This window comes from Phalangium opilio, unplaced genomic scaffold (assembly GCF_054372755.1).
Source record: "Phalangium opilio isolate 3A_F unplaced genomic scaffold, DU_Popi_V2 ptg000043l_1, whole genome shotgun sequence".
In the NCBI taxonomy this organism is placed as follows: Eukaryota; Metazoa; Arthropoda; class Arachnida; order Opiliones; family Phalangiidae; genus Phalangium; species Phalangium opilio.
In genome coordinates, this window is record NW_028324167.1 from 1,454,911 (window position 1) to 1,473,239 (window position 18,329).

At 36.7% G+C, this 18,329-nt stretch overlaps 1 protein-coding gene and 1 long non-coding RNA gene across 2 annotated transcripts; one reads left to right on the forward strand and one right to left on the reverse strand.

The window, feature by feature from the left end:
- The first annotated feature begins 6,114 nt into the window (after positions 1–6,114).
- On the forward strand, positions 6,115–7,237 carry LOC149677291 (uncharacterized). Its single transcript, XM_089837441.1, has 2 exons — positions 6,115–6,448; positions 6,767–7,237. The coding sequence occupies exons 1-2, from the start codon at positions 6,343–6,345 to the stop codon at positions 6,961–6,963; spliced, it is 303 nt and encodes a 100-aa protein (XP_089693567.1). The 5' UTR covers positions 6,115–6,342; the 3' UTR covers positions 6,964–7,237.
- Positions 7,238–12,342: 5,105 nt separating this feature from the next.
- LOC149677292 (uncharacterized) lies at positions 12,343–12,715 on the reverse strand. Its single transcript, XR_016366408.1, has 2 exons — positions 12,565–12,715; positions 12,343–12,484 (listed from the first exon to the last, which is right to left on the reverse strand). It is a non-coding gene; the product is annotated as an uncharacterized LOC149677292 (long non-coding RNA).
- Between the last annotated feature and the right edge of the window lie 5,614 nt (positions 12,716–18,329).

Consider the following 18,329-nt stretch of genomic DNA (forward strand, 5'->3'; position numbering starts at 1 on the left):
AAGAACTCTAAAATTTGATGAAGTTACCTCGAAAGACTTTGTTTCTTTGAGGGAGAATCGAGGGATGTTTCACTCCGCCGTTCCGTGGAGCGGACCACCTATACTCTAAGCTCGTGTCTTTATTCGCTGCTTTTTGACGTTCCCGAATGACGAGTGCCATCAACCAGCTCCCAAATTCTGAAAATTTCCAGTTTAACCACTTTAGTCAAGAATCGGTACCAATGGTCGTGGTCCATATTGAAGCAACACCGCTCCTACGGTGCTCGCTTAAACCTAGTGCCATTGTCGGAGGTGCAATGCTGCCAGACTTTTGGCGTACTATTTTTTTGGACTGATTTTCGTCGGCTACTATTCATTCGGTTTTTAGACACCTGAACATGCGGCGTAAAGGTTAATGTTTGTTTATGGAAATTTTAATTGGCTTAATTTCCAAACTATTTAAAGGAATAGTGACGTGGTTTAAAATTATCTCAAATCTAAAGAAAACCTCACTTTTTTAAGAGTTTAAACTCTTCTGATTCCAAAAATTTGCTTGATCAATATTTAAATATCAGGGAAAACACAGAAAAAACACTTCGAAAACCTGAACTTTGGGGGGGGGCAAAAGAAAATTTCAGGAGGAGATTTTTGGCGGGGTCTCCTTGATACGTCACTCACGGCATCTCGCGCGGAAATACCAAGCGCGAGCACCCGAGACTCCCGAGTCTACTAATTCCGCGAGAATCTGAATAAAATAGGCTTAACGCGGCGCTGAGACACTAACAGGCGTCACGTGAGCGACATCTAGAGAGAAAATTTCTCCTTACTACGTCATCAAGCGAAACAAAATTTTAACTAGGCCTTTTTCAAACACAATACTTTTATTGCAATTTTATAAATTGCTATGAAACCAAATAAAAAAGCAAACATATCATAATAAACAAGATTTTGCAAGGATTTTTTTTTCGCATTTTAAGTTTGTGGAAGACGAAAATTATGTCACTAACACTTTAAGTAAATTGGAGACCTCAATTTGTAAACGTGGATGAAAGTATTGTAAAAATTTAAAGAATTTTATAATTGTGCCCTCTAGTTCTCTCAATTATGAAGAGGACGATAATCAGTTACTAGAACCACGGCCCACCCTCTCACGGGCCTGATCGAGTTAGCCATGTTAAAAGAAAATCCCTCACTCCATTAATGACGGACAATCACGTGATCATATTTTTCCGCGGAGGTCATGAGATCTCTGCGGCGCTCAAATGAACCAATACTATTCAATACTCGAATGTAGCTTAGGATAGAGACGCTTGTGCTTCGTAAGTATGAGACTAGCTATCCTTTTTGCCATAACATGATAACACGCGTTTCTGCGTCGTCATAATTCCGGATCAACTTTCCAATTTCAAAAAGGCGGAATTAGTCACAATTGATTTTCATAATATAAGAAGCGTGTGTGACCCGAAGTAGTCTCTTATTGGCCTCGAAATAATTATTGGCTGACTGTCTCTAGGACTTAAATGGGCGAGCCGGTTTTTAAATGCACTTTTCAAGTACACTGTAAAAAATAATGGCTTACTTCTATTCCATTAATGGATATATCACTTTTGTCAGAAAACCAAACCCTATCCGGTTTGGTTTTGAACCCTTATGGTCATATGTAATGGATCGGTACAGCACCAATATCATTCTCATTATGGATGTTATTTAAACCATCATTATTCCCATCATGGATGTTATTTAAACCAACATTATTCCAACCATGGATGTTTCTTAACCCGTTATTATTCCCACCATGGATGTTATTTAACCCGTTAATAATCCCATCATGGATGTTTTTTAAACCGTTATTATTCCCATAATCGATGATATTTTAACCGTTATTATTCCCACCATGGATGATATTTATACCCTTTATGATGAAAGCTACATTGACTTCTCGATTGCCGTGTAAACACCATCCTCTCGTTTCACCCCAACTATATTCATAGTAGCTAGAAACCGATTACGACCGGTCCGTTCAGTAATCTGATGGCCACCATAATGCTTTATTTTAGTTTTAAATATAAACCCGATTAAAATCTAAACCCGATTAAAATCTAAACCCGATTAAAATCTAAACCCGATTATTTAAATGTATATTTGACTTTCGGCTCACTCTGAACCGTTAATGTCTCTTCTTTACAGAGACGAATAACAAAACCCATATTTTAATTCACCTCGGGCCTCAATTGTCTACTCTTTGATTCTCTAGGCCTATTATGGATAATGGTTGAGTTTTCCGACGAAGTATAAGCCTTCGCGTTCTTTTTGTATTACCTAAAGCAAGGATTATTCTATATACAGATGTAGTATAGCTTAAGTAATATATAAACAGCCATTTCAAATAATAATATTTAAGAATATCCTTGGAATCTCAAAATGAAACAGAGCCTTAAAGCTACCTAACTACTAAAAGAATCGAAATTACGAAAATATTTCCATTAAATCACTTTTTATTACGAAAAAAGGAAATATTAAAGTTTTGTAAGATTTCTTTACACAAGCGAACTGCTAACGCAGAGCATTAGTAAGCAACGGACAGACACACACAGACAAACACATATACTGCTGTTTAACTCTTTCTGTATTAATTTTGAGTTGATAAACCAGATTATCTTAAATTCTAAAATAAATATAATTAATATTATATATTTTCCTCGTTAATTATTCACCCTGTTGAGCGTTACATCGTTTTAAAAAAAATAATTAGACATTCTTGAGAGACTTGACTAATATTGACGTTTGAAATGAAGGATACGCCTGCTGTTTCGCTCTACTCAAATCAGTAGTATAGAAATGATGCAAATCTCAGATATTGATAAGGGCAGCGCAACTGCGTGAACTTTTGGTGGAAGCCCCACCATTGGGAGGCTAGACGTTTCTCATAACCCTAGCTGATCACTGCGTCTGTCTTAACCTTAACGATGATGATAGAGATAGAAGCCAGTAAGCACAGACTGGTGTCCATGTGGTAAGGACAAAAGACCGGATGATGGTCGTGTATTGAAGCCAGTAAGTACAGACTCGTGTCCATGTGGGATGGACAAAAACAAGAAGTTGGTAGTGTTAGACAGTGTAAGAGGAATACAATTTTAGAAATTTCCGGGAACTGTATATGCGGTTCGGAAATTGAGCACACCTTTTCTCCGATTTGCAAACCGAGAACGCGGTCCCCTGGGGTGTAGCAACAGACACACACGTCGAAATTAGGACTCTCCGTGATATAATTCACTTGGATATTTAATAAAAAATAAATTGTTTCATTAAAAGTTGGGAAACCAAAATAAACGTCTCCGAGTTGAGACGAGGGCGTACTCTTTCAAACAAAAATTTACTTTTTAAACACAGGTCCATTAGTCAATGAGAAAAACCGGACATACATAGTTCGCATTTGGCGAGTTATTGCCAAGGGCATTTGTAAAGGTTGAAGCGTATAATCATTTTCTATGTATCCTCAATTCTAATGCGAAGCTAATATCTATCACTTAAATGTGGATTTAACTTTCGGCTCACTCTGAACCGTAAAGACCTCCTTAAAGAGGGCACGAAACAAGGTCAATTTTCGTTTTTATCTAAGATATATTATTTCATAGAACCGGTCGTTTCAACACTGGTAAAATGAAGTATTAATATACATATCATCTACTGAAGTTACAATTTATGTTTACACTATATATAAATGTAGTAAAGCTGAATTAAAAATTAAACACCAAATTTGAAATGTTAATATCAAAAGATGTTCTTAAATATTGACATGAAACAGAGTTTTATACCTACACAACTACTAAAAGAATCGTAATGCCGAAAAATATTTAAAATATTTCCTTTCAATATTCTGCAAAAAGAAAATGTTACCGTTTTGTAACAGATCTTTTCATCCTACTCGCTTTATATTAACATGATATTAACTTTGGTATGCGTGTAGTGTTTCGATTCAGATGCAATCTTCATTACTCGTTCTATATAAACTCTCTCTTGTGTCATTCCAAAGAAAGAGGTTTATCTTAAATAATTAAATAAATGTAACTGATATTAAATATTTTAATCGACAGTAATTTATGTTAATTTTAGTTAAGTCGGTTTATGAATCTTAATTCCTAAAATAATTTTAAACACAGATATCTTTAACGTTATACTTCTAGGGAACACCTATATCAGAACTTTTGTAAGTTAAGGGTATATAAAGCGATTGATTCACACTATGGGATAAGAAAATGCGCAATTGCGTGAACCTTTGGTGGAAGCCCTGCCATTGGGTGGCTAGACGTTTATCTTAACCCTAGCCCCTCGCCGCGTACATTTTAAGCCTAACGACGATGATGGAGTAGAAGCCAATGTCGCAGATTGGTGTCTATGTGGTATAGACGAAAGACCAGTAGATGGTGGTGTTAGAAGACAATAAGAACAGATCATTGTGCTTGCGGTAAGTTGTTGTTAGAAGCCATTAAATAGCGGTTGGCATTGGGTGAAAGAATGGCGGTTAGACAGCAGATGAAGGTTTAATGGATAGTTAATGATTAGCGTTAAATAAGATGGATAAAGCAAGGAAGTAAAATTTTCTGAATTTCTGTATACTGCGAACTCGGTCCGGAAATTGCGAACACGTTAGCTCCGATTTGCCAACTGCGAACGCGGTGACAGACAGACACACACAGACACGTCCAGTGTAATACCTCTCCGTGACGTCATTGTCACTCTGAGAAGGAAAAACTATGGCTGTGTCAACAGTTTAAATTTAAACTAATGTGCCAACGTTTAAATTTTATGCTTGCATGTTATGGAATAGAGTAAAAATTTTTAAACCAAATTTTAACCATATACCCTAATTTTCCATTATCAAACCTAATATGGAATATAGAACAATATATAACTATGTCTATACCATATTTTAACCAGATATCCTGACTTTCCATTACCAAACCATATATGGAATAGAGAAAAAATGGTTAATTATTTTTAAACCAAATTCGAACCATATATCCAACTTTCCATTATCAAACCATGTATGGAATGGTCAAAAGGTTTTATCATAAACCATTTCTTAACCATATTTTAACCACTTATATGGAACAGTCAAACATTTAAGATAAACCATTCATACACCATCAATGGTTTGCCAATCAAAGCAAACCATAATCACACCATTGTCTAGCTAAATTTAAACCATTAATGGTGCAGCGGGAGAGGATATACCCTTTTTATACCATTTATGAACCATTATTTTTAACAGTGTACATTTTAAGGGTAGGTGACTAGGGGGGTCTATTTATCTTTAAAATAAGACAAGTTTCTTTAAAATCGCTCAACATTTCGAATTTTTTTAAATAATTTAAAACTCGGTTTCACCCACTAATCGACTGTGATAATCGCAATGCGCGGAAATTATTTCTTTTCAATTCCTCGTCAAAATGACGTAAGAGGTCGAGAGCCAGCCCCTCGCGTGCTTCAATTCAAAGTTTCAAACTAGGCTTAGCAACGAAATTAAGCCTTAGATGAGACTTAAACCCAAGGATTATTTTTCGTAGACTTTTCACTTATCTAAGGCACCGTATTTATAGGTAATAAACGTATTTAAAATGTTACGATTTAATTGTGAAAAACTTTGCGGTTTAGCTCGCACAATCAAAATAGTTTTTTCGATAAATATCATTCCTTGGAGGTTAATTATATGATAATTAATTACATTTAAGTCGCGGCGGAAACTAACTTAAATCAATATTTTCATGAGCATAAAAACCACCCGACCAGTTCCTTAATCCTAGCCACCAAATACCATAAAATATCTAAAAATATAACCTAGCCAAACCTAACCAATAATATGAAGGGTAAAATATAGAAAAATATGGAAAATAAATATTTTATTTAATTTCCGCACCTTAATTTTAACAAAATATCCTATAATTAACCTTGAATAAATGATATCAGAAGTGAGATGAGACTAGAAGTAAAGAACTCTAGCATTGGTAGTAGATCCTGGCACTAGTGAACAAATTTGAAGATTTTTGCCACCGCTTCCATCGCGCCTACAATAGAGAGAAAACAAGACGGCCCAAGGGCTCTTAATAGTAGCCATATCGTACGAGTGAATAGCCCCTCTATACCCTACCCTAATGAGTGGATAACCCCTTATACCTTACCCTAATGAGTGAATAGCGCCATCTTTTACAATGCTTAAATGATTTACCGTGCATAAAATCAGAGTTAATAGATTTCCACAGATTAACCAAACACTAAGCCAGTCTTTCACTTTAAAAGGTAGAAAAACTTTACGGTGTAACTTAACTCTCGTTTTTATACACAAAAATACTCAGTGACTGAAAAATGTACACCTCTGCATTGAAATTTCAGTCCAGAAATGAAGAGGATTGCCTCGGGCAGTCCGGGCCGGTGCCTGCTAGTCCCGAGCTAGGGGACATTCGATGGATGGGTAAAAATAGTTTTTCCCAATAGGGAGCTAACAGTTCTGACCCTGAAACGTTACACCCTTCTATTTCTTACTGGAGTTTCATCCCCCCTAACGGTTGGAAACAGTATTCTACGTGCAAAAATTCCAACCAGAGAGGGGCTAAGTGACGTCAGACTATCTCTTCCCATTCTACGTGCAAAAATTCCAACCAGAGAGGGCTAAGTGACGTCAGACTATCTCTTCCCCCTAGCCAGTTGTTAGCTCCCTATAGATGCAGCCCGGTTATAAGTATTAAAATTCACAACTTTCAATTTAATGAATTTTGGTGGGGTATTTAAGACTTCCCCAAAGATACAAGTTCAGAAGTATCCGACCCCAAAGATACAAGTTTAGAAGTATCCGACCCCAAAGATACAAGTTCAGAAGTATCCGACCCCAAAGATACAAGTTCAGAAGTATCCGACCCCAAAGATACAAGTTCAGAAGTATCCGACCCCAAAGATACAGGTTCAGAAGTATCCGACACGCTCATTTAACACTATGTTAGCTTTATCTAAACCCACATTTGAATTAACCGCCAAAACATCATAACATAGATGGCGATAGCTACCGAACGAGAACGAAACGGGGAAAATCGTTATCTATTTAACTACCGAATGAAAACGACCCCACAGATTAAGAGGTACCCCACCCCACATCACCCCGACATTTTAGAGATAAAAATAAATAATAAAAAACTCGAAGTTTCTTTCAAGTCTTTATAGCTCAGTGGTTAGAATGTTTGTCTACTGCGTGGGCGATCCGGGTTCGAATCCCGGCTGCGATCCGAAAAAGATTTTAATTAATATTAAATCTCTAACCGAGCCCAGTTACCCTATGGGTGGGTTGTGGTAATGTGGAGTTTCTTTTAAACTAAAAAATAACGATAACGAAAGCGAAAACTCCGGCCACAAGTACCACTACTACTACTACTACTACTACTACGGCTCGGGTCAAACTAAGAGCCTATTGTATACTACGATATGGCTAAAAATTGGTCGAGTTCCAAAACATTTCCTACCCCCTTCCCCTCATCCTAAAGCCGGGAATGAACACGGACGAAGCGGGTGCTTGAATCTAGTTCGGCCGTCTACCGCCGTGAGCGTCTCACCTTTTGGAGGGAAAATTCAGAAACCGTTACTAGAGGGCCAACCGTTGGTGTCTTATCAAGAATATTCACTTTCGCCGAGTGAAGAATTTGGTTAGCTCAGTACTTCTAGTCTAATCTCACTTCTGATGATATTTATTGAAAAAAACTGTATTTTGAATGTGCCAGCTAAACCGTTTAGCCTTTAATTGAGAATTGTCCCTTGAACAGAAGCTATCGAATTCCATTTTCAATCACAATATCCCATCAATTTCCCACGTTACTTTCCCCACGAAAGTTCGATAGATCTTCTACAACAATAGTCCTACAGTGTGCGGAATTTTACTCCTATAAAACCTCATTATTTTCTCATCTGAAATTCGGAGGTGGCCCGTTTCCGCGCAGTTCTATTTTTGACACATTAAAAACCCATAGCCCCTTTCAGCACAATTTTTGAAACCTCATTTCAGCACAGTTCGCAAGTAAAACATTTTTATTTTCTTGTTGATTACATTTTAAAACCCTGAAACTTAAACCGCTTTCCCATTGGCCCGGAAATAACCAATTGAGTTTTATGATCGTAAAATGTTCGATGCTATTAAATGATGTATTTACTTTTAATTCAGTTTTTACAAACGGAATTAAAAAAATGCATCTTTACTTTTATTGCTTAACAAAAAAAACACTTGTTTCAATGGTTTCGTCTATTAATACACTTTTCTATATCGATGGTGATATTGCGATGGTCAAATCTCAAGTTTGATAAATAGCAAGCCTCTATTGCAGAATAGCTACCTAACAACACGCTACCCAAACCAAAGCTAAGCCAGGGTTCGTACACGACCTGGAAAGCCCGGAGAAGTCAGGGAAATTGAAAATGGCCCTAAAAGGTCAGTGAAAAGTCAGGGAAATTGGAAATGGGCCTAAAATGTCAGGGAAAAGTCAGGGAAATTGGAAATGGGCCTAAAAGTTCAGGGAAATGTAAGGGAAATTGAAAATGCAGCTAAAAGGTCAGGGGAAAGTCAGGGAAATCGGAAATGTACCTAAAAAAACCAGGGAAAAGTCAGGGGAAAATGTATTGGAGGGAAATTTAGAGTCCGAATAAGGGTGACCAGAAAATGTGTTGTCTGAGATTTGAGCAGAGCCCGAAATTGGCGGAACTCGCTCCGGGTATTTAGTATTTCCTTAGATAAAGTTAAATTGAAACGAAATAGTTGGCTTATTTTAATAACAATAACAACTCGTGCAAAAATTATTCGAGTGAATTTAGATTGGTTTTCATATATTCACGCCATGCACGTTATTGCAAATGGTCAGGGAAATTTGTGGAATTTAGTCAGGGAAAACACGGAAAAGTCAGGGAATTTCATTCCCAAAATTTTGTACGAATCCTGTAACCCTAAATCTTTGCGGAAATGGGTCATGGTAAAAAAGGATGAACTAAAATTGCAATGAAAAAACTGTGCGCGAGTGGGCCAAAAATTTGCGCGAAATTGAGCTATGATTCTCTAAAATTGTGCGGAAATGGGCATTCTCGTGAAATTCTATGAAGCAGAAACGAAACCAATGTTCCATTTTTCCTAAACTATGCTATTTAAACTAGTTATTGTTTGATCTGAAGTTCTACAAAACAAATATCCTATTTTTCACGTACAAAAGGAATTTTCAACTTTTCGTTCGACTCCCCGTGATTCGCGCAATTTACTTAAGTACTCCAAACTGCATCACTTACCATTTTGATGTCTCTAAGTTGTTGGACCTGGTTCCTATTCGCACATTGATGAGCACCGTTCCGACGCTCGCCTCTCCCCGAGCAACGCTTTTTAAACGTCGAAATTGCGACACACCATTGTAACCCAACGAAACCAAGGTGACCCCTTTTATCAACCTCAAGTGTTTCATGGATCACGTGATCTTTGTTAGATTAAGTCACGCCATTTCTCTCTCGAATCCGCATAATTTGTCCTTAATTGATTAACCTATCTTTCACCCTCTCATAGTAATAAATCTACCTTGATAAGTTCTTTTATCGGAGATTAGAGAAGCGCCTCACTCCATTGATTTTCGTGGTAAGATCACACTTGGCGCTGATCGTTTTGAAATCTCCCTTCGAAGCGATCGCGACAGCCTCGTCATGGGTTTCAGCAGAAGTAAGATGAGACTAGAAGTACTGAGCTGACCAAATTATTCCGTTGGCGAAAGTGAATATTCTTGATAAGACACCAACGATTGGCCCTCTGGTAGCGGTTTCTCAATTCTCCCTACAAAACGTGAGACGCTCGTGGCGGTAGAGGACCGAACTAGATTCAAGCACCCGCTTCGTCCGTGTTCCGCGGCTTTAAGATGAGGGGAAGGGGGTAGGAAATATTTTTGGAACTCAACCAATTTTCTTCTCAGTCTAGTGTAGGCGCGATGGATGCGGCGAATAAAATCCTCAAATCTGTTCACTGGTGCCAGGATCTACTACCAATGATCTTTACTTCTAGTCTCATCTTACTTCTGGTTTCAGTTGTCAGTGTGAACGCGGCTTCATGATTTTATCATTCGTAATCCTTCACCTTTCCAAACTGAAGAGTGTCATTCTTCCCAAGAATTAACCAGATACGAAATATTTTTGAGTTTAATTCCACTTATCAATTTTGAAGATAAGACAGGTAGTCAACGAAAATAACAACCCACTCGAAAGACTCATACCTTTTACATTAGCTTAGCCAGGATATGATATGAAGATTCCCCTCCCCCCTCCATTTGGCACGTTTAAGTTAATGCCAATTAAAAGTTAATGCCTCTCTCCCGAACACTCTCAAAATAAGGTTTCAATTCCTTCCGAGGAACAAAGGAGGAGGAGAAATTCTGGAGAAGTTTCGAGCACACGAAATAAACATCAATAGCTTCGTTTGGCCAAATTAATAAAAACCTTTGGGAGTCTTTGCGGACACTCGAAACTACACTCCGAGATCCATCCTTTACCAACATTAAATGATTAAATTAATCGACATGATTTCTACAGATTTGTGGTCCGCGATTCAATACTAATACTACAATAGCAACAAGCTACCAAAACCTAAATATTTTCATGGTTTTATTACCGTTAAAAATCCTTTAAACAAGATGGTCCTGGCCAGATTGGGTGTACCTCATATGAGCAGTTCTCGGTAGAGCAGTTCTTGAAATAGCAACCGCGATTCTAAAAAAACAGCGGTGTTTTTCAAAACTGCTGTTTTAGAAATAGCGGCTGCTGTTTTGGGAAATAGCAGTGTTTGTGTTGAGTTTTGCGCATTTCTTAACAATACAGTTGTATTCGTTGGTTTCAAAAACTACCTTTTTCTGTGATCATTTAATCAGTAATGTGACCTACTAACGGATCGTGTTTATGAAAATTTTTTTAAAGTACACTTAAATATTGTACTATTCTTCGGGAAGTATCAGTTTACAGTTCTCTTACCAGGATAGAAAAATAATTCCAGAAAGGTTATTTTATTTCGGAAGAAGATAATTGTAAACATTAATTTTTGGAAAAGGCGTAACATTGTTACACCATTTCCAAAATTAGCAGCAACTCCCAAGTCCTGAGAAAAGTTTTCAAAAACCATCACATTATAAAACTAAATGCTCTAATTTTTTCCCTTTTTTAATCCATGCTGTAATTGTGTAAACCCCCCTAATTTTACTTACATTAGCCTGGTTCATTTCATTTGCTGATCTTGAGATAAGCAAGGTCAACTGTAACATTTTGTTATTAAATAATTTCTTGTAAAATTTGTTTTTGACTAAATAAAATAATTAACTCCAAAGTTAATCTTAGAGTTTATTTTCTTTTTACCAATATTATTTCATAATAAATTCAGAGTTAAAATTGATCAGAAATTCATCTTTCTTTCTTTTAGTTTTCAGAAAATAATATACCCAGGGATAAAAATCAACTGGACATAATTTTGGAATTTTCAATAGCAAAATTCCACCAATAATTACCAGCGTGTAAATCAAATATTACCATAATTTTCATATATAAAAAACTTGCATTATTGCTGGGGACAATAGATTAATATAAAAATTTATTCTTGTATGATTAACTTACATAATATCTAAAACGCGTGAAATTTTCCAGCCACTAATCTTACTTAGTTAACTTACAAATAGCCTCTTTGCCATAAACCGGTACTAGTTCTAAATTTCAATCCAAAAGGCTAATCAGCAATGAATTTCGTGCAAGTCCCAGTTCGAGATTTATTTACTTATTTTATTAATTTATTTGGCTTTACAAAGTATACTTCCTACAAATTAAGCAATATTTTGATCCTGGCGGAATTTCATGTTGACCCTTAAACAAATACATAGCTTGCACTGAGCGAACATAATTAAAATGACCTCTTGTCATATTTCTAAAATTGAAATTCCCATAAAATCCGAGATGAGGAGAAATAAAATGAATGAAAGTTCAATTAAAGAAATATAATAAAATAAAATAAAATGTCATATAATTGGGAATCAATTTTGATCAACAGGATCTGGGATAAAAAAGAATAAAATAGAATAAAATGTTGTTTGGATTTCTTGGGTGTATTTTTTTCGCGGTAAAAAAAATAAAATTAAAAAAAAATAAAATAAAATAGAATAAAATGGAATAAAATAGAATAAAATGGAATAAAATAGAATAAAATAGAATAAAATGGAATAAAATGGAATAAAATGGAATAAAATGGAATAAAATAGAATAAAATGGAATAAAATAGAATAAAATAGAATAAAATAGAATAAAATAGAATAAAATGGAATAAAATAGAATAAAATGGAATAAAATAGAATAAAATGGAATAAAATAGAATAAAATGGAATAAAATAGAATAAAATGGAATAAAATAGGAAGACGGGACAGATTCTATATCCTCGAAATCGTCCGATTCCGTGTCATCTTCGTTTAACTGAACTACCTGTTAAAGAAAGGGTTAAAAGTTTGTCATGATTGCAAATTAGTGACCCGGTTGAGTGGTCCTTCTAACTTGGTTTATACCTTAGTGGTCGCTTTACATCCCGCTTGTTGTCTTTTGCGCGAACCAGAAGTTGTGAATTGTCTGTCACATTTGTTGCATTTAAATTTTCTAAACTTTGCAGACTCCAGCTCATCTTTAACATCTTTGTTGGCAGCGGCGTCGCGTTGTTTTTTTGAAATGGCAGCGGTAATTGGTGGTGGCAGATTCTGACGAACAGAATCGGCAAGTGTCGCTACAGCAGTAGATTTATTAGCAGCACGCCATGTTAATCCTCTTTTTGCCAAGGTGGAAGAAGTCATGTTGATTCAACAACATTTTGCGATTCAGCATGCGTCAGTAAATGAGCTTGGAGCTTTGATTTAGTCGGAAAACTATCTTGACAATGGCCGCAAGAGTGCCTTTTCCCTTTAGGAGGCATACTCGTAGATTGGATATCAATATAAATTCATTTACCAACTGGAAGAAAAAAATTAAAATTCATGATATAAATTAATTTTAAATAAAATGTAGACATTGTAACTCCCAATTTAACCAAAATAAACCTCCGAGTCGAGACGAGGGCTATCTACCCACTTAAGAGGTTTTTCTTAAAAAAATAAATAAATATAATTGATATTAATTATTTTAATCGTCAGTAATTTTCCTTACTTCTAGTTAAATCGTTCTAAGAATCTTTATTCCTAAAATCATTTTAAACATAGCTCTTTTGTTGACGTTTCAATTCTAGCTATGCCTCTTTAACAATTTTTGGAAATTTAGGCTAAATAAAGCGATTGATTCCAGATAAGGGGGTAATAAATAGCGCAATTGCGTGAACCTTTGGTGGAAGAACTGCCATTGGGAGGGGGCTAGACGTTTCTCGTAACCCTACCCGATCGCCGCGTACATCTTGACCCTAACGATAACAATTGAGTAGATGTAAATATTGCTTTCTGTGAATTGTGAAAGCGGTCCGGATATTGCGAACAAGTTTGCTAAAATTTGTCAACTATAAATGAGGTGACAGACAGAAAGTTTAATACCTTTCAGTGTCTTCATCGTCACTCGGAGTGGAAAAAGGATAATACTACCAGATAGAAACCTTAAGATTTCCTCTAGTTTTTAGCCAACGTTGGAAAACCCTAGATATTTTATTCCAGCCTTATTCCTTGACTTCGTTAAAACTTACTGATATCTGCTGATTTTCCAGGTTTTTCTCCTTCACGTTGTGGCAACTTAGGCCTAATATTTTAATCGAATAGTGTGTCGCGCACAGTGGGAGCTATTGTTACTTGAAATTTAATAAAAACTTTTTAAACAAGATTAACTTATTATATTATAAATCCAGTTTAAATTAAATTATCTAATTAGTAGAATAAAGCTTGCTCTTCCGGAGCCATCTCTCTAATTTGTAGAGGGCTTAAGTCTGTGACCATTTGGGTCCGCGTACAATTCGACAATAAGAAAATTTTTGTTTAAAAGCTTCCGATTTTAACTATATTTTTTAACTAAGCATTCATTACTTTCAGTATAAAAAATATTACAGATTGGGAGAAAAAACTAATCTTTCTATATTAAAAATATCCAAGTTGATAATTAGCTTTCAAATTTAATTTTTTTGTACCTAATTTTTAGACCAATTTTACATTTAAAATTTAGACTTTTTTTAAAGGAAAAATTTAGCTATCATAACATTTTACCAAGAAGTGATATCTAGTTTATTAGGGAGAAGGTATAAGATGCCCAAGTATTCACCGGGCGCCATAGTTCCAGTCCCCTTTCGAAATACAAGGGGGGCCGTAAAAGGAGGCCGGGCTATTTCGCCTCTCCTCGGTCGGAAAATACAAAATTTTCGTACTCATTCGCGTCGCGCTGACGTGAGATTTCAAGAACCAATGAGATGCTTGTTGTAATTTAGAGGCGGCGGGAATTAACCCCGGACAGGCTACGTTCGGACTGGAGACGCGCAGGCCGATTTCTCTCAGATTTCGCATCCCTTCCCACCCCCATCATCATTCTTGGTTTCGCTGGACGTGACCCTTAAGAAAGGAAAATGAAACAAGTGCAGTTTAGAGGGCACTTGTCCATATTCGTGTTGTGTTCAGCACCCTCAAAATAGCTAGAAACCACTGAAAAATAACATTTATAAAGTAAATGTTTTCTTCAAACGGCACTCTCTCTTCACCTAAGCCCCGGCCATGATTCACCACTATCCGGGAAGAGCCCATGTTCTTCCGAGAAGCACATTTCATAGAAAAATGTGAAAAGTACATAGGAAAAGTCCCTCATAGTTCTTTGTCTTTTAGGTTGAAAAATATTTTCGTTAAATGAAAGATTTTGGTCAAAAAAGAAACATGATAAGTAGGCCTAATTCTTTCAAGTAATTTATGTTGCCTTTAAAACTGAATTTTTGTATTATACCTTACTTCACCCAAATGATTTTGACCACTTATCTTTTAATTTTCAAGGCTTTGTCATCAAAGTTACTTTTTTTATTAATTGGAAGAATAGGTCTCTCCCTTGGCAGGTTTAGATTAGGTTAGGCGTAAGGACCTTGGGTTTAAAATTGACCGAATTAAAATTATAATTTAACCAATAACTAAACTTAAAACATTGGAAATAATTAATTCCACGATCATTCAAAAAGCCCTGGAATAATTGGGAAAATTCCAGGAAACTAAAGGGATAGTAGCCGAATTTTCAGGCCCGATCCGAGCCCGGCCCGGGATCTAGCATCTTGAAAAATCCGTAACCCGGCCCCGGTCCGAGTATAAAGTTGGTTTTCCGACCCGGCCCGTCGATTGCAAGAATTGACCAGCCACGTTGCTATTTTCTTTTTAAATATCATCAATGAATTGAATTGATATTTGCTTTAGCGTCGCGTATTATTCACTTTTATTAATAATAGTCCGTCACAACGTCACATTTGTTCTAAGAAGCTCATACTCGTTTAAATTATCTTTCATTTGAATTATGAATTAAAGCAGAACAAAGTCAGGCCCGGCCCGAATTTTGAAAAAATAATCGAAAGCCCGGCCCGGGTCAGCCCCTTAATTTGCAAAATTTGAAAAGCCCGACCCGACCGGTCCGATAAAATTTTCAATCTGGTCTCTGGATAATAGCGCTCAATGCTGATAGAGGCGGGAATCGAACCCACGCCCCCGAATTGACTGGTGCCTTAAACCACTCGGCCACTCTACCTAGAAGCAAAAGGAAACTCAGTCTATTAAGCAAAAGCTTCATATTATTAATCCTAGACAACAAAATAGGCTGATAGAAGCGGGATTCGAACCCACGCCCCCAAAGAGACTGCTGCCTTAAACCAGCGCCTTAAACCACTCGCAAATGTAAACGAAGTAGGGAGGGGGGGCAAATAGGACTAATACATAATCAAAGGACATCCCCGTATCTCTAATATAACCAGAGTTATAGCCTCCAAAGTATAGTGTAATGTTAATCTTATGGAGGGAATGCTCACGAACATTTTGCTTAATTACTCGGCCCCTGTTTGACGCAAATTTCCCTGATTTCCCTGAATTTTACTAAAAACTCTAAATTTCCCTGAGGTTTTTGTCAACTATTTATTTCCCTGATTTTTCCAGGTTTGTATGAACCCTGCACCTATTATTTTATACACAGAAAAATATAAATTTTTTCCCCTTATATTCTTTGGTTTTAAAACTCAAATACTTCACATTCTCTCAACCAAAACACCAAGTCAAAATTATCTTTGCTTCAAATAGTTGCTCAAATCATTTCAAACTACGAAAAAAATGTCCTTTAAACGATAAAAAAAACTTAAGGCAACCACACCCAATGTAATCGTCGCCTCTACCAGCCTATTTTGTTGTCTAGGAATAAAAATCGAGGGGGCTTGAGCCCACCCTGCCCCCGGCTTCCGACGCCCCTGGAAGACTTCTTGAAAAATATTTGAATTTTCTGTAGATTTCGAATTTTGGAAAAGGCCATTCAGTTACTACCTTGAAAGAAATTGAATATCTCTTATTTAAATTTATAAAATAGATCTCTATCTGTTCCGAGGGAGTTACAATATACTGGCTAAATATATTTTCACTAAGTTTTAGTTCAAGCAAGAAGTGATATCTATTTTACTAGGGAGAAGTTATAAGATTCCTAAGTGTTCGCGCGCCATAGTCCCAGTCCCCCTTTCAAAATACAAGGGGGGGGGACGTAAAAGTAGGCCAGGCTATCATAGAGGGTAGAACTAGAAAGAGGGGGAGTAGAAGGCTTGGCTGGAGTGTTTTCGCTTTGAAAGTTTACCTCTAAGCTTGCGGTGTGCGCGCGCATCTTTCTCTGCCCTCTTATTGGTTGAAATACGGCGAACCGGATATTAGGAGGGAAGTATAACAAATAAATAAAAAAGAAAAGCGAGAACACCCAAAATGCCTTATCAAAGCCGCTAGCTTCAACTCCCCCTCTTTCTACCCTCTTTGGGTCTATTTCACCTCTCCTTTGTCGGAAAATACGTTATTTTCGTCATTGGCGTCGTGCTGACGTGAGTTTTCAAGAACCAACGAGATGCTGGTTGTAATTTAGAGTCGGGAATTAACTCCGGACCTACGTTTGGACTGGAGATAAGCTGGAATGTGGCGAATATATACCTTCTCCCTAGTTAACTAGATATCGCTTCTTGGTTCAACAAAGTATCTCTGAACTTTATGGTTTTGATTATAAGTTTATAAGATATGTTGGCCATACGTTTGTCACTGGTTACAAAATGGAGCTTGATATGAAGTGGCGTAGGTCATAGATTCAAAGTAAAGCGATACCTGGTGAGGTGCTGCTGTCAAAGGCTTAGTAATGCAGTCAAAATAGGAAGGTCTAAGCCCTGCAAAACCCGAGTGTAGTCTTCAATGGGGACTTGGCAGTACTACGTCAGGCTACCTTCCACTAGTGCTAAAAAACATACCAGGAGGAGGGGCTTATGTAGCTTTCATTCTGTTAAAAAAATATACCATAATGGCGCTGGGGGCGGAGTTAAGCCAGAATTGCAAAGTCCCTATTCTCGCTTGGCGTTCTCGAACTAGCTCAAGCTGTAAGTCTCTAGCATTGCCAAGTATAGGTTGTGTCATGCTTATGGAATATATCTTATAAACTTATGTTTTGAATAAATGCCAGCAGTAAAAGAACCCCGCTATGCCTTTTAGGACATTTTAGAACATTGCTTTTTGGGCCGCTATTTTGTAAGATGGAAGAGGAGGGCATATTAATTTACCGCAAAGGAGAGTGCCACGAGAATTTTGTTAACAAGAAGGCAGGGCGTTACGCGATTTGTCGGAGGTCCTTATTTCAAATTATCCATAAAATCTGAACCTAATTTTAATATCATTAATATAATTAGTTTAAGAATCGAAAAAAAAAATTGATTTTGCACTTCACCCTCCCTATAAGAGTAAATGAACGTCCCTGCAAAACAAGTGTTCAGCTTCCATTGTAAAGGAATTTGGTTTTGGGTTGGGCATTGATTATCAATCAATCAGTCAGTCATTACTTTTACTTATAATTCCTTGACAGAGGCCAATTCTATTTATCTTGCTATATTTTCTCTGGATGACAGTTCTGACAACACTGCACTGACCTTAATGCTAATAGCGAGGGGTCAGTAACTCAGCGTACACCGTGGTTCTTTCAAACCCTATAAGGAATGGGAAAATTTGGTGATTTCTTTCTCGATACAATAATCACGGACAGGGGCTAGTCATTCTCCAAAATTTTGTACACCTGATTACTGATTTCTAAATTTTTATGTGAATTCCGATGATTACTGAACGAATTCCTTGATTTC

What these genes read in the sequence shown, in the direction of transcription:
- LOC149677291 (XM_089837441.1), top strand. Translation starts at nt 6,343, where the DNA reads ATGTACACCTCTGCATTGAAATTTCAGTCCAGAAATGAAGAGGATTGC. An exon ending in AGGGGACATTCGATGGATGG is followed by an intron (nt 6,449 to 6,766) that starts GTAAAAATAGTT and finishes GGGGTATTTAAG; the next exon opens with ACTTCCCCAAAGATACAAGT.